The 23,646-nt window shown below is 34.7% G+C and overlaps 1 protein-coding gene across 1 annotated transcript in view; it reads right to left on the bottom strand.

Moving 5' to 3' along the window:
• LOC104522270 (transformation/transcription domain-associated protein-like) overlaps nt 1–23,646 on the bottom strand; it is a gene marked incomplete at its 3' end in the record, with an annotated part of 76,293 nt that overhangs the window by 50,767 nt on the left and 1,880 nt on the right. The window contains 22 exon segments of the mRNA XM_029084157.1: nt 214–411; nt 529–746; nt 1,525–1,724; nt 2,781–2,959; nt 5,165–5,365; nt 6,211–6,467; nt 7,650–7,815; nt 9,671–9,862; nt 10,500–10,694; nt 11,315–11,412; nt 11,535–11,862; nt 13,917–14,151; nt 15,170–15,248; nt 16,330–16,468; nt 16,609–16,705; nt 17,630–17,718; nt 17,948–18,025; nt 18,333–18,458; nt 19,055–19,111; nt 19,832–19,915; nt 20,607–20,711; nt 21,275–21,385. Coding sequence (XP_028939990.1) covers nt 214–411; nt 529–746; nt 1,525–1,724; nt 2,781–2,959; nt 5,165–5,365; nt 6,211–6,467; nt 7,650–7,815; nt 9,671–9,862; nt 10,500–10,694; nt 11,315–11,412; nt 11,535–11,862; nt 13,917–14,151; nt 15,170–15,248; nt 16,330–16,468; nt 16,609–16,705; nt 17,630–17,718; nt 17,948–18,025; nt 18,333–18,458; nt 19,055–19,111; nt 19,832–19,915; nt 20,607–20,711; nt 21,275–21,385 — 3,432 coding nt within the window.

The raw sequence follows: 23,646 nt of genomic DNA, 5'->3' as shown, positions 1-23,646 counted from the left end.
TGAGTGTAAATCCAAAAAACTCTGGCAAAGTTATGTGGAAAAAAACAGACTTCAGGCCTTTGTTTAAGTTAAAATAACTAAAATTCACTCATAACAGATACGATACAGCTGAAGTTAAGTAAAATCAAGATTAGCAAGAGTTCAATTTGTGTGAATTTAAGAACAAAAGTTTGTGTCCCCCATACTATTTGATATAATTCATTTATTATATACCTCTCCAGTTAGATCCATCATAACAAAGAGAAGTGCCTTCAGGAAAGTCTGCTGGTTCTGGAGGACCCAAATCAGTGGCAGTCGTTCCATAAGAAATTTAATTGACACAACACCTCCTAGTTTAGCATACCAAGCTTGTTCATAACAGCAAGCACATAAACGTTCCACAATGTATGAAAACAAGGGAAGCTGACAAGCCTGGAAACAGAGAAATACATCAGTTTGCTTTTTCAGCTCAGTGGTAGCCTCCAAAAGTTTAGAAGCAAAATTGCACTGGCTGAAACTAGATACTTTTTTTTTCCTTATATATATTACCCTTTCTTTTGAACCTAAGATAATGCTTGCAACATCAAATATCACTGCTAGAGCCACTTCTCCTATTTTGCAGAGTTCCTTCTCCTCATATGCCATGCAGATTGCTATGGCATCAATAAGCACCAAGGGATCCATGCCTTTTGACCCATTTTCTTCACTATGAAACATGGCTGTGCTGGGCTGGCTTCCAACCTGATAGCACTGCAGCAAAAAAGGACCTGTAATTTGTATTGGGAAAGAAAAGAGAGAGAGAGAAAAAAAATATTAAACAATAGATATTTAAATATGAATAGTCTTTCAATTAGATTTTACTACTCCTCTGACTAGCTGATGGCAAAACCAGTAAGCACTGTGTCTATTTGCATATAAATGGATTGTAAGGCATTCTTCACTCGTAGAAGAAAAAAAGATTACATCTACTCAAATATTTTATTCTATGCACTAGACTGTGCACTGCAAGAAGATTTAATTAAAATGAAGAATCATAAAAATTCAAGTTACATTAATGTGACAATGAAGAGTGATATGCTTATGCCATGTCTTTTCCCACATTACTTGTCATACGTCAAACTCCAAACAAAAAGTTTACTTCGTAGAAACAAGACACTGCAGTGCTCTAACATTTACTTAGTTCCTCTGATGGTCCTTCAAAACCACAAGTGGAAACAATCCAATTAAAGACCATTCACAAAAATAACTCTCTATATCAAGTTACACAAATGTTCTGGAAATATAAACTGTTCCAAGCTGTAATTATTTCATTGGCTGTAGCATTTTAAAAGTATTATTAGGTGACTGTTTTTTAAAACTTGCTTAATATTTTCCCTGCTCAAAAGAATTAAAACATAATTCAGCCATCAAATGAAAAACTACCTATCAACCCAGAAGCAACTACAATATCATTACTTTCTTAAAACAAATTACAATTAGAAAAAAGTATAAACTCCTCCAGCCCTCTCATGACAATCCACACAATCTCTATTGCACTTTACTTACCACACTGCTGAGCGACTGCCACCATTGTGTAATGGCGGATTAAGCTGGCTACAAAAGGCAGAGCACTAGGCCTCAGATCTTTGATGACTGCTGACATGAAAGCCCCTGTCAACGCCTGTTCAAACGTTTTACGAGCTGGAGTATCCTGAGCTTTGTATCGATGAGAAATAATTACACTGGGTATGGACTTCTCAGTAAAGCTGAAAGACAAAATTTACTTCATTATAATCCTAAACTTCAGTACTGGCAGCTCAATCGTGAGCATCGGCAAGTACTTGATTTAAAGTTTGCTCTTGATATCTAACTCCTTCTCCACCTCCCCTTGTTCCCTCATTTTGACAGAGCTAGACCAGTTCACTCAGTCTGTATTAATTTTGTCAACCACTGGTCTCAAACATGATGGATAGCTCAATTTCATCAGGGACATTTAAAGCCAGTGGTTCAGAAGAAGCCACGTATATTACAAATAACAGGCATACAGGCGTCACACTGCAACTCAATTACAGAATGTCATTTTCAATATTTTGACATTTTTCCCTTTTTTAAAATGACATTTTATTTTAATCTTGGAAGACTGAAACATTATTTATCAAATCACTGCCCAACAAAACCTATTCATTGCAAAGCTATATTTATGCCAAGTCTAAGAAGTTCAAATTATAAAAGCTACTATACTCTTTAGCTACATTTACCACACTGCAAGACTCAACGTCAGCACATGCTCTGTGAGCAAAGATCTCAAAGTTGCCTAAAAGCAATAAACTCATTAAGTATCAATGAACAAAACTGTAAAAGATGTAAAAAAATTCAATGAAAAGCCCCCACATTAACACAAACATAAGTTATGTGTGCGATTACGCTATAATTTGGTCACTAATTAAACCGATTTTTTTCTCTTTTACTTTAGTAAAAAGTTAGATGTACACACAAAATACCAGTTCATCTTAAAAACTCAATTAAGCACCACAATATTACAACTATTTAAATATATTAAACTAATTTTTTTTTTTAAGAAAATGTCTGATCAGATTACACATTAGACTGTGATTAGGGGGAGAAAATTAAAGTATGAAACATTAACACGTCATTGGCATTAAATAATATGCTAACAAAATTCCTCTTACTGGAAAGTCCTGCACTGATTCAGAATGAAGCAGGATAAACGAGTAGGCAAAAATCTCATGAAGAATACATTTCCTAGACTAACTATTGTCTCTAATTTAGGTTATTCTAGAGATGCTATAAATTTTACATACACATTTACGTTTAAAGAATTGTCATACTTGGGATGGGCAAGAAGTTGGTATAATGCATGTTTATTATCATCCAGACTCATCATAGCTACTAAAAAACACTTGATGACTTCCCACGCTTGTCTCCGATAATACGGTTCTGTGTTAGCACTCTTCAAACAGTCCAGAGCAGTTTCAATTGCCTGTAATGAAAAAAAGACAGATAGTAACCAAACACTTCTTGTTCTTAGTATTTGCAAGGTGATTAATCAAGGAAACAATATGTTTAATATACATTAAAAGTAACTAAAAGTATTCACAATTTGGACTGCTCAAGCTAAGAAATGCAGAGAATGCACACGAGAGTAGACTTGAAACTGTTATTGTATTTGTTGTGCCTTTATAAATATAAAGTTTAATGGCAGACACATTTATTTCCACAGTCAGAAAGCATTTGAAGTCATGAGTGAGGTACACCTTCATCCTCTCTCCTCCCTCAAGAAAATTTTCTTCACCTTCCCTCCAGCCACAGTTGCTGTTCCTAATCTCTATACACTGATGGTATAGAATGCATTTACACACATACATAAATGGTCCCAAAAAATGTTATATCTTACAAATTATTTTGTCATATTTTCCATGCAAATCAAAAGCTACATCATATATCATGAAATGTCCCTGTAAGCAACTTAAAAACGCCATTTCCTTAATGGAAATGGTACTCTTCTTTTCCTTTGCAAGATTTATTTAATATATTTGGGAATAATTCAAATAGTAGATATGAAAGCAGTGAAAAGCTGGGGTACATCTCTTTGGAAAATTTCTATTTTGCATATATATATATAAACAACTTTCTATCCTTTCCCCCAAAAAATAAAGGAACAATTTAAAAACAAATGAGACGGGTATTAGGTAAAAATACAAGTAAAAATTGTTTTAGAGTGCACAACATAAGGAATTTCAATACCCAATCACAACTGTAAATAAAATCTAGCCATCCACGCTTAAACAGGACTATGCAGAAAAAGGCTTTGCTACAAAGAAGTGGGCATTTTCCTTCTTTTAAATCAAAACCATCTTTCCACTTAGTGACTTAACTAGCTGCCATCCCACTACTGAATAACCTTATGAGCATCTCAGTGAAAAGGACAATGAGTCTGACACAGACCAAAGAAGACTACCAAAGCACTAAAAGAAAACATGAATTTCTTATTTTCATTTATTCCACTTATTTTTCCTTTTAATTTGACATTTCCTTTTTATAGATACAAAGTATTCAGCAGATAATATTGTTCTTGGTCAACACCAAGAAGCTGAAGATTCTTCCATATCAGAAGGAAGCAGGATAAATGAGTAGGTAAAAATCTCTGCCTGTAAAGAAAACTGTTTACTACATTCAGATCATATCTACTTATGAGAGTGTAATTGAAAAGGTAAGTATTAAAACTTTCCAGACCAAATTAACTCAGAATCCAGCTTCACTCTCAAATCCCAAGAGACAGACACAGATTAGTTTGCTGTAATTAGTGAGAACCAAGTATTTGCAACGCACCGAAATTGTTGGATAAAAGCCAGTACAAGTACAAAGTGGTTCTGCAGCTGTAAGAGAAGTACCATAACCAACCCAGAGACAACAAACCAAATCATTGGAGTCATGAGAATAATCACTGAAGAATGGCTACAGAAGTTTTTGCTACACTTCAAGAAGAAAATAAGGAGGGTTTAGAGTAGATTCCTGCTCCTAATCTAAGCAGTACACCAGAAGTTAGGAAGGGGAAAAATGCACAGACAGCACTTTCTTGTGCCAGGTCAGCTCCCTATCCTATCACTGTGAAAGCACAAGAGCATGTTTAAATCTGTCATTTTGAGGGTGATATATAAAACACTTTACAAGGAAAACAAGTAACACATTGGCAAGCTTCTGCTAATTTTGCATGTCAAAATGAAGCAAGAAATTAGTGTAGGTCTACCTGCCTTAAACAGAAACTCTCAACTGACCACTACATAGTAAAAAACAAAAAAAGCTCTTGGCAGTGATTTCTGAAACAACACTGTCTACCTGCTAAGTCTGGCAATTCAAAAATTACTTGAAACAAAACCAAAGAAAGCCCAAAAAAACGTAAGTGGGTTTAGATTCTGTTTCTTTATTACAACATAAATTAATTAGAAACCTCTTTTTTCTAACTGGAGGAATATTAAAAAAAAAAAATCAGGTATGCAAGAGATCCTAAAACCTACTTTTAATTATGTAAATTCTCTAACATTAGATATTCATTAACTCATATCTGGAACTGGCAGACAGCCTGCATATTTTATCAAGGTTTTACAAGTAAACAAACTTCAAAAAAAATCTGTAATAAAGGAAAACTGAGTAAGATTTTTTCTCAGCACAGAAAATAAGCCCTTACCTTTTCCATCGGGAGTTGAATGGAGGCTTTACAGTCTGAAAATTCAATTGTAATACTGGGTCCTTGGATTTCTGTGACTACATATTGCAGTTTCTGTGATTCCTTTAACATCTTCCTGTTACTTCCACCAAATTTACCAAGTACACGATAAGCCACATGAGAAATGCTGTCTGCAGGATTGCGCAGCGTACGCCACAAAGCCTGCAAGTATTTTAAATGTAACATGGTCAGACCAGTCTCAGTTCAAAATTTTTCAAGTTGTAGTATAAAAAAAGTGTCAAGGAAAAAAACTTATTCTTGTATCTGGGTAATTGATCCTGCATAACTTCGAGAAAATACTTATCTAGAATGAATAAAAGCAGTCTCAGTTCGCAACAGTTCAAGTGCTTTGTAACAAGCTTGTCCTAAATGCAGTTTTCAATTAGATCACTGTGATCAGCTACAAAATCTTTGCCACACTGCAATGTATGACTAGACAAACAACATTACACATTTAAAAAAAAAAAAAAGGCAGTGAATTAACCTCTAAGAGCTACTTTTAAAATACAAAAAACAAATAAAGTAAATATAATATTTAAAGGATAAAGTATATGCAAGCACTGTATTAGGGGAAACAGTCACATTTAAAACATTGTTCTGAATTTCAACCACATCATCTTCACTGTATATATAAGACTTCATATAGCTGTCAATCATGATATGCAGAGGGTAATTAGTTTTTGTTTGTTTTTTAAAAACTTAACAGATTTTAATCATTTTCTATACCAACTCATCTTAAACATAGCAATATTCTTGCTATTGAGTCCTAGGTCTTAACTTTAACCCCTTAACAGGAGGTACAGGAGAAATTATTAATTCACTTTTAAATTTTTCAGAGTTTTCAGTTTAATAGCACAACACCAACTGGCCTTTTACATACAAATTGGACTGGTATGGTTCTCATGACAGATTTTTCAAGTTTTTATAACCAAAGGTTCACACAAATTTCTAATCATATTTAGTGAATCAATGACCTCTTGTGGTCTAAGAGGAAACAACATGTTTACCTGCATTAGCTCAGCTCGAACTGGCTGAATATGATCATACAGAAAGTCTGGCTGTAAGTTATCCACACACAACTCAAGAGTTCTTAAGCCTTGGCTAACCAGAGTCTGAGATCCATTGAGAGCTGACACCAAGGGATCCATCAGCATTGGCAGATAAGGCAGTAACGAGCTCAAACGAACTGGCACAGTGAGGCAGAGCTCTACAAACAAGTCTTTCATGTGTTGTTTATGGAGGCCACTTTGCAACATATTAAGTCCTGAAAATCATTGAGAAGTTATATACTCAAAGGAAAAAGACAGTCCACAGTTTATTGTTAAAAATTGCTATTTCCTAAATTCAGAATAACCTGACATGTTTCAATTCTGTAAAGCTTACAGTTCTGTAAATAATGTATTTACAAAATATAATACCATTCATAATTATCTTACATCTAAGGATTTTATGCAGTGAATGCTTTTGCAGGTACATGCATATACAAAAAAAAATATCTATGCATATTCTAAGATATAATATTAGACTCAACAAAGTAGCATTTGAATATAGCCAATGAAAAGCAGAAAAAGATCATTTGACACAAAACTCAGCCTTGCCTCAATTAAAAGAAATCCACACGGAACAAGTTGTTTTTAAAATATCTGACATCCTGAAAAGAAACATTAATTGAGTTCAAGTACAACTTATTTTCCTCCCCATCAAGATTTCATATATTCCATAAAGCTAGCTAGTACTTCTACGCTGACATGCATTTTACATAATGATTTATAGATAACACACATATCTGCTAGCTACAATAAAAATTGCCCCTACAGCTGTAGATGGGAACCACAGGATTTCACGTTCCTGGAATTGTTCCGATTAGCCTGTCCTCAGGCTTCAGTAGTTCTCCATATTTCCTTGCTCATCCTCAGTATCTCTGGCACACAGCCCTTGCAAGCACAAATGCTCAATTAATCAAACTGACTGTTATTTCCATTTCTTTTTGCAAACTGACACTACGTGCATTTATATTTATCATGCACTTGCAGGTGCACGTACACGCCCTCAACTGCAGGAAAAGCAGAGCTTCTCTGTAATGTTCTTCCCACAAAACCAGTGATGGCCTGGCAACATTGCTTCTCCTGTTACTCTTATCCCTCAATGCCTTATGTTAACAAAGTTATCCATAGCAAAAATGAATGAAAGAAACAAACAAGAAAACCCCAACAGCCCCACAATGAAAAGAAGAAAAACAAGCAGCAGAAATTGTGAAGCAGCCAAAACTATGGAGCCTGAAGCAGCTGATAGTAAATGAAAATAAGCCACATTCAAGATATTAAATCAACTGCTATGCTCAAAATCAGAAGCTACTTATCAGGTTAGGGCTTCAGTTTAGTTTGATTACTACTATTTACATAAAAAGAATCAGAAAGTGGGGTGGGGAAAGAAGGTATAGTTCTACCTTGTAGTAAGTTCGGTAACAGTGGCAAGAATTCTTGATATAACAGATCATGACTGCCTCCTCCAATAGATCTGAACAGTGCTCTGAGCAGCAGGAAATAGTTATAGGGCTCTTTGGCAGTCTGTGCAAGTTCCATAGAGCTGTTCACAATCTTGTGCAAATGTGGCTATAAAAAAAAATAAAGCTTGAAGTTTAATAAAATATCAATTTTATCATCATATTGTACAAGAGTTCAGCATGAGACAAGTTTTTCACATCAAAAACTTTCGTTATTCCAAGTACTCTGATACCATGCTAATTTTGTACTGCTGTTGAAGAACTGATAAAAGTAAATCTGTATTTGAACAGTATCAAGAACCCAGAGCATTCTTTAATTAATTAAACCTTGCCTTCATATTAGACAAATTATCAAGTCTGCTTGCTACTCCAAACAGTAACTTTATTAAAACAACCTTCTGAAAATCTGACACAATGAAAAATATTTGCTCCACAGAACCTAGGGCTGTTCAGCAGAAATCACGAGGGTCACGACGACAAGAGAAGACATTTCACAATATTAATTTACTCCTGATCTAACTTCATCACTGATTCTTAATTTTTGTGAATGCTAAATTTTCACTTTAAAAGGAAACTTTTACAAGTTAAAAAATGGTTATGGAACTGGCAGCCTTTCTAGAGCAGAGGACATTACCAGTTTGTAGGAATTGTTAAAAATAGTTGATAAATACAAGGATTCTCACAGATCAGAGACAAACAGTGACACAATTCTGGATTTTATTAACATCTAAAGGCTTTCTACACTGCTATGCAAATGCTGCAAATAGCCTTCATCATTCAATTAAATTGTCTACCCAAGGCCCATATCATCAATCCTGTGGAAACAAAAAAACCGTAACAGAAGCGTGAAACTGTGATGGTAGTAAATCACACTATTTAATTTGGATCTCCAGCTTATAAAATCCAAATGACCTTGATTCTGATGACAAATGAGAAAAAATTAAGCAAGATTATATGAAAGCTGCTTCATATTACTTATGAATATTACTTCATATTACTTTTATCTTTCAAAGAATCTGAAAAATTAGTAGTCCCTACTCTGCTCTACCCAGAAAACTCAACTAATCCTGCTGTAACAAATCACTAAGCAGAGAAAAAAAAATTATCACAGTTACCTGCATCAGAAATTTTGTTTATTCTAAGGTAGAAGGAAGATAAAATGAGAGAAATTATGAGAGGAGGAGCAGCATTCAATTAATATCTTAATTTCTTTTTCTGGATATAGGAAGCTGTTACTTTTATAGAAAAGCACACTTTTGCTTCAAGCTTAGTATTTCCAAACTCACTGAATAATGAGATTATCTTATCAACATAAACAGGTCCTTGGAATACACAGGTAATATATTTCTATTACACAGTAATAGAAAATATGGCATTCCTTAATCCAGACTTTTGAAGAGCACAGAAATATAGAATCATAGAATGGTTTGGGTTGGAAGGGACCTTAAAGATCATCCAGTTCCAACCCCCCTGCCATGAGCAGGGATACCTACCACTAGACCAAGTTGCTGGTCTTACTCAAGAGGTACATGTCATTGAATAGGACGTGAATGAACAACATTCACCAGCACATAAAAAAGTGATTCCAGTCTAAGCAGAAGTCTTAAGTTAATATGAAAACAAAGAGGAAAAAATACACAAGAAGATATGCATATCCTGACCATGAAGTTACAAAGGTTTATGGCTTGCACACCACAAGCACATACCTGTCATTTATACTCAGAATTAGTATATCACTTTATAGTTTCAAATATGAAGCAAACATTCACAGAAACCATCTCTTATTTATAAATAAGGTAATAACACTTGGCATTTGGAAAAAACACAGATTATCACTAATAATGGTTCAAACATGAAAAGACTATCAAATGTTAGTATAAAACTCCTAAATTTCTTCAGACATCTGAAGAATGCATTAAGAGTCAAAAGAGATTTTTTTTGTTTTCAACACAAATGACCTTTACCTTCAGCATTTGTTCATTTTCAGCTGCAAATAGTGAAACCGAGCCAAAGACTAACTTGAACAGCTTGAGATACAGATTGGAGAGTTCCACATTAGAGCCCATTTCTGGCAGCCGATCCAGAAGATACTCTACCAAAATCGTTGCAAAGAGGGCAGAGGTAGTAGGGTTTGCCAAGAAGGAATTGGCAACAATCTATAAAAGGAAACCACAAAGGAGTGATTTTTGCTGTAATGGAAAGGATAGAGGGATAAATGCACTTCCCATTTAAAATAAAAAAACTAAGATGAATTCCTTTCCCCATCTCTGCTGCTACCCAAGTGATTCAGGTTATCCTCAAAGGAAAACAACTATGCATATAACTTAAGTATTCAAGTTTAAAGTTTAATTTTAAATGTATCTTATAGGACTTGTGTTCTGTAAAACACTAGAACATTAACACAACAATGTGAACAAAACAAGAACTTCACTACTTTTCAAGAATGAAGTCCATTCGCATCTTTAAACTGAAGTGTTCACGTTCTGTAAAACACTAGAACATTAACACAACAACGTGAACAAAACAAGAACTCCACAATGTTCACTACTTTTCAAGAATGAAGTCCATTCACATCTTTAAACTGAAGTGTTCACATTTGTGTTGCATCATTTAATCTGGAAAGTTTTTGAAAATCCATCTTTACAAAGTATTTTTATAGACTACTTCAAATTTTGCATGCTAATTTCCATATTATCATTTATAGTGTCACTTCAGCCTTATGTACTTCAAGGCATGAGTTATTTTCTATATGCTGTTTATTTTCAATTGAAAAAGTAAATAAAAACATAATACCTGAAGAGCATAGTTTTTTGAGATTCTCTCCACCATATAAGGAACAGTAGTTTGAAAGATTTCTTTAAAAGTTAAAGGGTTCATCATTGTGAAAACACCAGCAAAATGTTCCAGAACTTCCTTTTCCTCTTTCATTCTGACTGTCTGACAGTTTGCTACTCGAACATATGTCTGTCCATTTCCTGCTATTTGGACCTACAGCAATTGAAAAAACACATATATTGATTACAGAATCTGAACAACTTTTTCCCCTGCTATTCTTAAAATACCTTTTGAAAAAAACCTGAGATTTTACAGGTTTCACATGCAAGCCCCATGTAATTAAAAGCTGGGCAAAAGAGTCAATAGGAACAATAAAAATATTAAAATACGGAGTTACAGCAAAGATTTTAAAATCATGAAGTCAGGAGTGGAAAAAAACAACAGGAGGAGATATCACAGTTTATTTGTGAAGTTACTTAATTCCAAATCATGTACATTTACATTCCATCGGCACTTTGTTTAACTACAGAAGACAAACATATCCATGTGAATGTTTCAACCAATAGCTAAACTACCTCTTTGAAGAAAAGATTTAATCCATTACATGAAAGACAATTATTTTAAGCCTGCCCTGCCTGCATAAGCACATACAATAATGGCTGTTAAGAAAATAACCTGTAAAATTTCCCAACAGCTGTGGTCCTGAAATTAAAGATTTAATGAAAATATACTAAATGTGAAATTTGCCTTTTAGCTGACAAATAAACCCTTGTTAAAAGATATAACACAGAGTAACTGTATAAATAAAAGTGCTATGAGGACAGGTTACATACCTGATAAATATCTAAAGCTTGCATCGCATATTTTACCAGTTTTATATAGATCTGAGTCTCCTTAGGTTGCAACTGCTTATTGGGAATGAATTGTGCTTCTGAAAGAAGAAAAAGAATAAGACAGTAGTTAACAATTAAAAATACTAATTGCTTTCACGCTAAAGAGTTTTATTTGTAGAATTACAAGAGATAAACGTAATTAAATATTATGCAGTTTTACCACCAGGAGCTTTGCATGACGTTATGCCCCACGTGATTGTCTTGACACCACAGACCAAAGTTTTTACTAAGCTTCGGCAGTCTGTGACCTGAAATGTCTGTTTATCTTCCTTTTCTTTCTCCCCTTGTTTTTCAAATACAGGTACTGGTGCAGGGGCCACTGGAGTGGCTGGGGCAGGAGATGGAACAGGAACAGGTGCCGCATTTGCTGCTGTCGGTACTCCAGGTAATGCAGCTTCAGCAGCCCCAAGTTCAGACTGCGGTTTGCATTTTTTAAAAATGACTGAAAGCTGGTATCGTGCTATTGTGTGAAATTTCAGAACAAAAACCTAAGGCAGAAAGAGGAAAAGCAAAAGAAAGAGCAGAGAAAGGGAAGAAAAAAGAAAATAAGTTTCTTCTTCAAAAATAATTCCAAATTTAGTAACATTAATACTTCAGTTCAGCATATTGAGATTATTGAGCATATTGAGATTATTATATTGAGTATTTCTGAAGTCATTCAAATGACAGCTAACATCTTTAAGTATCAAAGCAGTTTGTTTACTTTTAACAAGTTCCAAAAGTAAAAATAAAAAACTGATCTCTCTACAATTCTACTTAATTTAAAATGAAAAACTATTCAAATTCATTTTTTAAAAGAAGACAATATTTCAGTCTATAAAGACCTACTATTAAGCATAAAAAGCTCAAATTTTTCCGATGTATATGTAAGGTATGTCAGATGTACTAAAAGATGCATGCATTACAGGTTTAAGTTTTAGTTTTATACAGCCTATCAGATTTACAAAGCAATAATCAGTCCTGCAGAACAGGAGTCCCCAACATTTCTGCCTCTTGGATGATACTAAACAAGGGACATGTTGCAGAAGGTTTCAGTTTAAAATTTTCTGTACTTCCCAGATTTAAAGTCTAGATCCACTTGGCTTACTTGGATATTTCCCCACTACCACCACAGTTCAGCAGACTCCCTTCTTCCCTAGATGTGTCTTCTCTGAATTCACGTATTATTACAAATTTTAATTGGATAAACAAATTACCAAATAACTGTGCTACATTATGGGTTTTTTTTTTAATGTAGAAAAAAAGTAGAAGTTCCTTTGGAAAACAAACTCTACTAGAATGCTACTTCAGTGTAAGAAACCTGGAATAAAGGACCTATTACAATGCTTAATATTGAGATTTTTCACTTGCAGCATCACTTGTATTTTGTATTTAGGATGAAAGTCATTCCCTAAACTACTGCTAGCTCAAGAAAAAAATAAATAAATAAAATAAAAAACAGGGTAATACCAAATAATCTAGAGATGACTAAAATGATTAAATCTCTTCCTTGGTGCATTCAGAACCGCGACAGTCTGTCAGTGCCAGAGAGGAGTCAAAGATGGAGGAGATTCACCACATTCAGAATTCCAACATCTCCCCTTCCAAAACAAGCAGCCATAGAGCTTCCTCAGTTATCTCAAAGAGTTCACACCAGTTTGATTTAAATTTCAAGACATGCTCTGAGATGCTAAAATGAGATTTTTTCAACCAGTATTTACCCTGCAAGTGTTTTACTCTACAATTTAGTGCATCTTCATGTTGTGGAAGGAGAAACACTAGGCAATCATTTTCATTAGCAACTTGGCTACAAGCAAGCAGATAGTATTTCACTTGCACTACACCATGGAAGACAGCTTTTCAGGTGCATCCCTGATTTTGAAAAATAACAAAAAAAAAAAAAGCCCCCCAAAAGTCTTCCATATAAAGTAGATCCTTAAAAAGGATCAGTTGGTCTTGAAGGTGTGGCTATTTTACATTTTACAGACTGTACTGGGCTATGCCAAGGACCTGCAAGATAATTCTCTTTCAGTGTTTAAAAGAAAAGAAAAAAAAAAACCCCACACCCAACCAAAAACCAATCAGAAAGCATTAAAAAAAAATTTACCATTCTTACATACTCTTAAGTGGGGAAAATAGGAGATTACAACTATAATTTAAAAGAAAACTTAAAAGAATAACAGCTAAGCTACCCCTAGCATCATAGCCATTCAGATTCCTGCTTTGAAACAAGTCACTGAATGAATAAGCTGAGTTGGCAAAGCATCTCTGCTGTACTTGAGATATTATTCCAGTCGCAAAGCATTTTAAAAAGCCCTTCTCTAAAGTATGAAAGTGAAATATTGAATAAGCTGAGTTGGCAAAGCATCTCTGCTTACTTGAGATATTATTCCAGTTGCAAAGCATTTTAAAAAGCCCTTCTCTGAAGTATGAAAGTGAAATACAGCGTGCAGACTGTTTCTACACATTTTCATTGGAAGAAAGAAGAAAGTAAAATGTGATTGACAACATATATAAAATAGGATATTCAACTTATTATCAAATGTTTGAAACGAATCAATACCTCCAGCATTCTCATAAGAATATCTCTACCATTTCCATTTTCCTGTTCACTTTTAGACCGGATACAGTCTACCAAATTTAGCAGAAGCTTGCAAGACATTGTCTGGATACTGCTCGGCAACGACTCATCATCAATGTTCTTGGCAAATAACTGGACAGCAAGGGAGAGATCATTGAGTGGTAAATGCTGACGGACGTGATGTACCAGGTCTGCCAGTGTACTATATGCAAGTGGTCTATCAGTAAAAACAAGAAATGAAGAAAACACATTGAGGACAATTAAAATTGTTATTGATTGGACTTAACCAATAATTACAGCCTGGAGCTATTTCCATGATTCTAAATCCACATTTTCTATTTTTATATGCAAATTCAGAGTTAACGAGGTTTTTTCAATTACACAAGAGAATAACCTGTACAATCTAACTGAAGATGCATTAATCTGACCCACAACACTAACATTAACTCTCTGATCTTTCTTCCCCCATTGCTGAACATCCCCAGCACATATTTTCATCTACATACAGTTAAGAGTAATTTAGCACGTTTTAAGCCACATTTTAAGTAGTGTTGTTAAGCTGCTTCACAATTGGTGATTCATTATTTCAAAAGTAGTTATGAAAACTGATACATTTTAAAAATAATTTCTTTTCAAATACAAGGCTGAAGCACCTAGGAGAACGAATAACTCTAAATCTAATATATGTTGTTAATAAGCTACACTTGATACTTAAGCAAGAGGAAATAATTCTCCTAGTTCACATATTTTGTCAGCAAAAGCACCTCAAAACTATCAGACTACTGAAGACACAGAAGGCAAGTATTGTCCCCATTCATTTTTTTCAGTTGCAAATGAACAAGTTTTAAGGTACTTATTGACAAAACAGCTTAAATCTCTCTCAGATATTACACTGGACACAAGATTCAGGTGTCTTGTGAAATACTGGGAAGATGCTGAGTTGATTTCACTGTGACCAACTGTTTCAGTTGTGCTCTGCAATTCAAAAAATGAAATATTTTTCATACACCTGTTTATCTCATTTGGCCCTAGGCTCACGCTACCATGCTGCGCCCAAGTGTTAAACAACAACTCTTTACAGCAGCAGAAGCCCTTCCAATATTAAAATCGAACAAAATTAGTTACTTAAAGCAAAGATTTAGGACACTATACAGACATTGTTGTAAATATTAATAAACCTTGAAAGAAAACAGCCTTGGCAGGCACTTAGATAGGTGTTTCAAACTTTCTCATACCTCAGTGTCTCTCGGGCAGTGTATCCAGAGCCAATTAGTATAGATTCATCAAATAGCTTGTCCATACATGGAATAAATTCTATAAATTTTTATTTTTTTTTAAAGAAGAAAAAAAAAAAAGAGAAAAAAGAACATTAACATCTCCTTAATATTTCTAAGCATTTCCTCCTCTACATCCACTTTGTGACTGCCAGGTAGCCAAGAGCATGGCTGGAGGGATGTGTTATCAACACGTAGGCTAAAACACCAGCCAGGTGACCAGGGGCAATGAATTGCCAAGCTCACACTGCTGTTTATTCCACCAATGGAGATACTAACTCTGGTATTGTCTACTACCCAAACACTAAAGTTCACAAAAGATGCAGAGCATCATGTCTTTAAGTTCTCACTCCTCTGTTGAATTCTGTTGAAATGGGTCAAGTTTTGAAGTTATTAAGGAGAAGCTGAAAAACATAGAACAATTAAGCTTATTTCTTTAGAAAAACAGCCAAAGAAACAGCTTTCCATGTGACCACAACACTAAATTCCAGAACAATGAAACATGCTATTTTTTTTTGGTAAGCTGACAATAGTTGTAAGACATCACACTGCCCCATAACTGCTGTTAGCAGAAGGAAAAGAAAGGGCACCACACAATAAAGCTTAAAAGACAGAAGTTATTATTTTACAAAATACACTCATCTCCATTTCTGCCAAAACAGAACATACCCACCAAACATAGTCAATTCAGGCAGACCAAAAATGGGTCTTTCTCTGCTAGAGGTAAATACTATGACCTCAATCAAACACATAGGATTAGGTTTTGACAGAACTACTTCCACTCAGGTTAACAAATAATTATTTTAAAGTATCCATACTTTTGCAGGCACAATTACAAACCAACAGAAATATTTCTGGTCAAATGGTAATTACTTGGAACAACAGATACTTAGAAAGCTAGAACAGCCACTTGTTCAGTATGCCATCTTATTCAGATGGATTTTTTTTTTTTAAGGAAAAAAGAAAAAAAAAGGCAAAACAAAAATCACACCCACTCCCAAAATAATCAGAAGCATGTAATAGTCCAAAACAAACAATAAGCAATATGTCTCTTAAATACATAGAAATAGCTTTAATCTTTCCAGTTTATAGATACATTTTTAAAAGTAAGTACTACGTACGGCTCCTCAAGTCTGTTGTCAAGATGTGCTTAGCAGCAATGAGAAGCTCCTTCCGGAGGTGGGCCGTTTCGGCTGGACAATTGGAGAGCAACTGCAACATTCCTTTTACCATTTGCTGAGAATATTTAGCCACTAACTCCTGTAACAAAAAATAGCATGAATACAATTATTATTACATTCTATTTAAAAGGTCTGTTTTACATTTGCAAAATAACATTCAAGTAAAATTGGCTTGTTTCTCTTTCAGAAATCTAATTGCAAAACTCAAATGAAACCTACCTGGTAAATTCTTATGATGTAAGCCAAAAATGACAATGTTTTAATTTGAGCAGCAATAAAATCAGCATACAATTCCTTGTTATAAAGTTTATGTTGCCTAAAATTAAATGGAAGAGTGGTTACGATTTTGTTCCTATTCTTTAATACCTTCATTCAGAAAATTCACGGAAGTTTCAAACAACATCATCTTCTAGCAAGGTTCTTGCTTCATAAGGAAATAAAATCATCATGGGAGAGCCCATTTTCAGCAATCTCCTGCCATTCAAATTCCCAGTATCTTATGCTCTAAATAGAAATGCACAGCCCTGAGGCAGCCATAAAATTTTCAACTTTCTACAGAAAGCCAAGCCAATACATTAGCATCAAACATCTGGCTCCATTCCCCTAACTGAGGCATTTTTTTTTTCCTCCAAGCAATATTCCCTCCCACAGACTTGTCTATCCATCTCAAGCTTCAACTACTTATTCAGATTATCTGCGCAGATAGGGGAAGACAGAGATCTTACTCCTGCTGCCCTGCTCAGCACCACTTGCTGCTCCTTAGAAACATCTCTCTGAAGTAGGAAAAGCACTGCCCATATCTGCAGCATCACAAGGCTTCACCTAAGCTGCCCCTTGGAAGAGCAAAAACATATCACTGGTGGTATGGTAAAGATTAAACAACAGCAAGCGTCTCGGCTAACACGGTCTCCATCACATACTACCTGTGGCAGCTGGGATTTCTGTCAGAAACTCTCCTTTAAAAAAAATGCTTTATCAAATAACAAATTGGGATCTACTGCACAATCAAGGATTTTATGAGTGACATATAGTGGAAATACTTATATTTGCCCATTATCTCACCTACAAAACTTTGATAATTTTAAGTCAAATAATCATTGTGACTTCTGAGATTAAAAGCAGTAAGACTAGAAGCAAAAAAAACACAGGACGTAAGGAAAAAATACTTTGGGTAAGACTGAATAGCAGTTTTAAGCAGTTTATGCCAAATATCATCAAAATACTGTTAAAATGCTCTTACCTTGCTTGAGCAGAAACCTGTATTATAATAGTGTTCATAATCAAGGGCACAAATTCAGCTACTACATTATGAATGTTCAGTTTGTAGAGCTTAAAAAGAAAAAAGAAAGTAATATTAGAGAAATTTACAAGTCACACTAGCAGTCAAGTTATTTGAGAGCTAATCAGAAAAAGTGAAGAAATTTCAGCATCTTATTTTTAGACCATATTTTAGTCTCAAAAATACATTACATTCATTTTTACTAACACATTAGCCAGCTGAAGTTACATAAGCCATTCAGCAATAAAAAGCACATGCAAAATACTGGAGTGTACTAACCTGATACATAAGAACAACAATAATAGGTAGCTCAGCCAAGACCTTTAAAGATAAAGATCCTCTGGGAATTATAGAATGCTGAAAGAAAGAATATATGGTTTATAAACAGTTTAATTACTAATACATCTTTAAAGAAACTGCTCAGTTAATAGTACTGTATTTAGCAATAATAACATTCACAAAGCACAAAATCATTTGGTATTATATTAAATAAAAATCCTGCAATTACAGTTGCATTGAAAATATCTAAAAAGTTTCAATCAGCTTCTACAAATAAATTTTGTTAAGAAAAACAAGCAAAAACAAAGACTATTACCTTTACCTGCCCTTATGATTTAGGGTATTTTGATACAATCTCGTAATTAAAGAGCAGTTGGATACTCACTGTTCTTGTTTCGCTATCTTCTCGCTCAGGGTTTACTTTCACCACAATTGTTGTAATCATGCCAACCATTTCAGGAGTAGGAACAGTGTTCTCTGGAATCACCTGAGGACTCTCAAAATACCGATTCTACAAGCAAAGAGCAGAAGAAAAAGATAACAGTGCTAGTAACAATCAAAAGGCCATTTGTCTCTTTAGAATTCCTCCATATAATTTTTCCCCACAACTTATGGCAGTCAGTTTTTTCTTCCCCGCACACGACATTTACAATGCAGGATGTACTAGGACTACACACATATCCTGCAATCTTTCACTCCCACTATAGCAAGAAGCAGGAAAGCATCACCAAGCAAAGTGGTTCTTTTGCTAAAGAAAAACATCCAAACAGATACTCTTTATCACTGAGGAAGAGCAGGCAATCTACACAGAGACCAAGAACACTGAAGGGCATTTGGTTACACGGACACCGACTAGTGCTTTATTATATAAGTTAACCTCAGTTTTCTCATACCAGTAATACTATGCTAGAAACAGAACGTTTTCTAGTTCAAAACATAAATTTCTCCATACTTTCAAATGTATTTGTTAAATATTTTTATTAAAAGTATATTTACTATCACTAGATACAAAAGTAATTCTGTTAGTATCTTTTAGAGATAAAAATCAAGAAATAAAAACTAGTTTTCTGACGATAGCAAGCATAATATAAGAAATAAAAAGCTTACCACTACTTTTGGAAGTTCCTTGTAAATCTGTTTCACAAAGTCCAAAAAATGATGGATCTAGGAAGGAAGAAGTTGTTTTACCATAAAGAAAAAGAACTGACAAATTTAGAATCTCTATATTATCTTTAGTCAACACTAGGGTATATTTTTCATTATATTTAAAAAGAATCTGAAAGCATTCTCCTATATCCTTCTATTCTGCCAATATTAACTCAAATTGCAATTGGGAAGAATGCAATTTACCTACCACCTCAGCATAGTTCCAATACAGTATTATTAGAAATAATTACTATAAACCAACTAAGTCTTCCCAGGAGAAAATCAGGGAAAGAAAGTAACAGAATAAAAATACAAACTTCCAAATGCTCTTTCATGAGTCACAGGAAAGAAGCGAGGACAGGGCAGGGAACACAATTATAATATTCCTTTTCCAGGATTTTTCCTTCACAAACTAAAAAGGCTCCAATCCTCTTCCCTTCTGTGGGAATTTCATTCCTTAGTCTAACCATATTGCCCATAAATACTTAAAGCAAAGACAACTGGGCTTTAACAGTTTCTTTTTTCACAGGGTGTTAGCACTATGCAATCCTCTTTTAAAAATTACTTTAAAATTAAAAAAAAAAAAAAAAAAAAAAAAAAAAAAGGTTATCACAACAGGTCAGCCAGCATAGGAGGACACCAGGGAAAAAATAAACAAATTAACCCACTAGAACAAAATAATAATTCTGAAGGGTATGGCTGTAAGTTCTATACCATATAGCAAGATATATGACCTACTTCTTGAGTGATTGCTGGTCGGAACTGTTTGTGCAATTCAATAATTATTCTTAAGCAAATCAATACATTTTCTTCATTCTCTGTCTGAAAAAAAAAAAAAAAAAGAGAATCTTTAGTGAGTTTACTGCTGCATTCTTCAACTACTCTGCAAGTACTTCAAAACTCTATAAAATTATACTCATCTCAGTAACCTGCATGTGCCCCAATAATATGAATTTGCAGGAGCAAGATGCCTTTCCTTTGATATAACTTTACCTTGCAACCTCAGAGTATGGCTAAAATGAAATTCACCCCTACTGGAACAAAAAACACAAGTTTCAACCACTCTGTACCATCAGTCCTGTTTCTAATGCCCCACAGACAGAGACACACAAGTGGAGCTATTTACACACCAAGACACCTTCACATAGAGCAGGTTATTTTCTGTGACCTTCAAATGACAAAGTTTTCAGTTCCAAGTAAGAAACAAAACAAAGTCTCTAGAAGAAGATATCTGCACTTCTATAAGCCAGGAGAGTGTTCATGAATGAAATCTTGTCTAGCATAAGAACAGTTTCTTCCATTTGTAAAATCCACGTTTCTAAAGGGCAGAAGAGCACATGCAGAAAATTATAGTAGATAGTAAGATATCACACTGGTAAAGCCTAAATAGAATGCCCTTCCACTCTTGCTCCAGAAGCACAGCTATTTAAAATCCTATCCCCAGCAATTTTTGGAGATTAAGAGGAAACTCTTTCTGAAAATTTGAAACAGTTTTAAGAGAAAAAAAAAATACCTCTAGAAATCTAAACATCACAGATAGGATATTTTTGGTATGAAGACGAAGATGTTCATTTGTTGGTATTCTGTGAATTATTTCAAGCACTAGTTTTCGGAGTTGCTGTAAAAAAAAAAAAAAAATATATAATGATAGAACTTTTCTTAAAATTCCACAAAAAACAAATAGTTGCAACATCTTTTAGCTTAATACTTCTGCATGCTTAAAAAGAAAAAAAGCCATTCTACTTCATGTAGACATACGCTTATATACAACCACATGATGCTTCCTACTACCCACATATGCAAAAAGGGCAAATTTATAAATTTATATTTGAAAAATGTAATTTAACAGATTTTTTTCAAGGAACTCAATTTTAAGAATTTAATGACATAGATTCAACTTCTGTCTTTCATTCCACAGTAAAGTCAGTAATTTGTAACACATCATATTTAAATGAGAAAGCCAATTCTGTTGCACCTACTTTTTCCTTATTTTCTATAGAAGCCCAGATTTGCAAAGTTTATAAGTAATTTATTTAGAAACTGGACTTTTTCAATTTCACTCCAAATGACAGATCTATTTTTAATAACAAAGTTTATACATAAATTAGGTCATTAGGTTAATCAAGTATTTCACTGAACGAGCAGTCTGCAAAAATGGAAGAGATGCTCCACACAGTTTACCTGTGCTGGCTTCTCCTGCAGAAACTGAACTTCTCCATCCTGTAGAAAGGTGAGAAATCTGGGGATGATGTGTTCCAGGAATGTAGAATATTGAGGGGATGATGTCACATTCTAATTAAGAAGAAATTAAAAAAAAAAAAATGGGGAGACAGATATTAAGTTATATTCAAAGTCACTATTAAACATTTTCAGTGACCTTTTTCATAGATTCAGTGATCACACATCTGCTAACACACTACAGAGCACTATCAGTAAAACAAAGGTGAAAAATTAATTTCCTTCCTCCAATCCCAAAAGACTGTAATATGATTTTTTTTTCTATTTTAACACTCACCTCACACAGAAAATAAAATTGGCATAATATACAGCTATATTAAATGGAAAAACACCCCAACACTGTAGATGTTCTTAAACAAGACAGATTGGCAAGCACACTCACATTTCATTGCTCTAGGATTCCCAAGACTTTTCAGACACTCTTAAACTAAGATTTTAGTTATTTCTGTAAATATGTGTACATCCATACATGACACAAACCAAGCACTACTTTCGACTGTGAGAACAATTTTGCACTACTGTCTACTTGCAAACTCAGAAGAAATATTAGATAAGCAAGCTTCCTCCTCTGCAACTGCTGCAGCTGCCTTAAAAAAAAAAAAAATCTAACTTGGTCACTGTGAGGTCTATTTGGAAACTCAGCTGTAGCTTATTTATGTGCCATTAGGCAATTCTCTAAAGTATCTGTGATACAGAAGCATACTGGTCTGTTAATAAAGGTATAAATAAGAACACAGCATTCTTTTGAAAAATCTATATAGGCATTTCAGGGGTTTATTCACATTATTCCTTGAATAACACAAAACTTTTATAAAGTCATCTCCTTCTATATATTTCCACTACTATTCTCTACTTTGCAGTAAGACTTTGCAACATGCAATGACAAATCATATTGCACTAGGCACTGTGCAAATAAAGTTGTTTTTTGGGGTTTTTTTCCCAAGGGCTTTCAAGAAAGCAGACAGGTATCATAAGGGCAAAAAACCATTCTAAACACATGTGCTGGTTTTGGCTGGGATAGAGTTAATTTTTTCACAGCAGCTGGTATGGGGAGATGTTTTGGATTTGTGCTGAAAACTGTTGATAATGCAGAGATGTTTTCATCACTGCTGAGCAGTGCTTACACAGAGTCAAGGACCTTTCTGCTCCTCACACCAGCCCACACACTTCCCCAGTTACTATTATGCATGATGGAGCCCTGCTTCCCTGGACATGGCTGAACACCTGCCTCCTGATGGGAAGTAGTGAATGAATTCCTTGTTTTGTTTTACCTATTAAACGTTCTTTATCTCAACACATGAGCTTTTTCACTTTTACTCTTCGGATTCTCTCCCCCATCCGACCAGGGGAGAGTGAGTGAGCAGCTGTGTGATGTTTAGTTGCTGGCTGGGGTTACACCTCAACAATGCAAGGATGTTACCAACAGCAGATCAGCCCACACCTTCACCTCAAAGGTCTTCCAAAGAAAGTCTGTCTCTATCTTCCCCTCCTCCACCTCCCCTATAGTCTTTCCAGTTCTGAAAGACTCCAAACCTCCCCAACTTCATGGCATGAGAATGGTCCTACTTTGGAGGAAGAATGGAAGGAAAGTTTCCAACAAGAAATTAAACAGGTATTGCCGCATTCTTGGAAAGTGGGTCACAAATCCATTCAAGGAAAAGTATACCTTCACAAAGCCCGCTGAAATTTCTGCAAGTACCTTCTCAATATCTTTGCTAAACAGCAAAAAGCAGAAAATTAGCAGCACTCCTGATATCTATGAATTGCTATTCTGAACAATACAAGAAACTAAAACTACCACTACTCCAATCAAGTTCAGAATTATGCTGCTGGCACAAAACTTCAGAAACAGCAAAAGAAGTTGACTTTTCAACCTTTTTCTCCTCCAAAACAGAGACTGGAGAGACAACACACTGTTCTCACCATTTGGAATCCAGAATCTCTACGAAGAAATGAAGAAGAAAAAAATTCCCCCTCAAACAAATAATTTCTGAGAAACAAGATTCAAAACTATGAAATGTTTCCATGCAGAAACTGGTTTAGAAGAGCAACATCCCCTGCTAGCACTGAACAACACCCTGACAACTAGCCCAACAACTGGCACTGCCAAGTGGATAACATTAGGGTGAGTTTCAAACCTCACTTCAAGAAGTCCTCCAGAATCATCAGTCCATGTTAAGTTCTACCCCTAACTAGAGAGATATGCAGACCAATAATGCAGACAACAGAATTTGAACGCTGTCACTTTCAACAAACAGCTAATTTTTGGGGAAAAAAAAAAAAAAAAAATTTCACTTGAAGTGAAACATAAAACC

This window comes from Antrostomus carolinensis, unplaced genomic scaffold (assembly GCF_000700745.2).
Source record: "Antrostomus carolinensis isolate BGI_N321 unplaced genomic scaffold, ASM70074v2 scaffold14173, whole genome shotgun sequence".
Taxonomy (NCBI): domain Eukaryota; kingdom Metazoa; phylum Chordata; class Aves; order Caprimulgiformes; family Caprimulgidae; genus Antrostomus; species Antrostomus carolinensis.
Note: the sequence above shows the minus strand (reverse complement) of the source record. Positions and strands in the feature narration are given on the sequence as shown.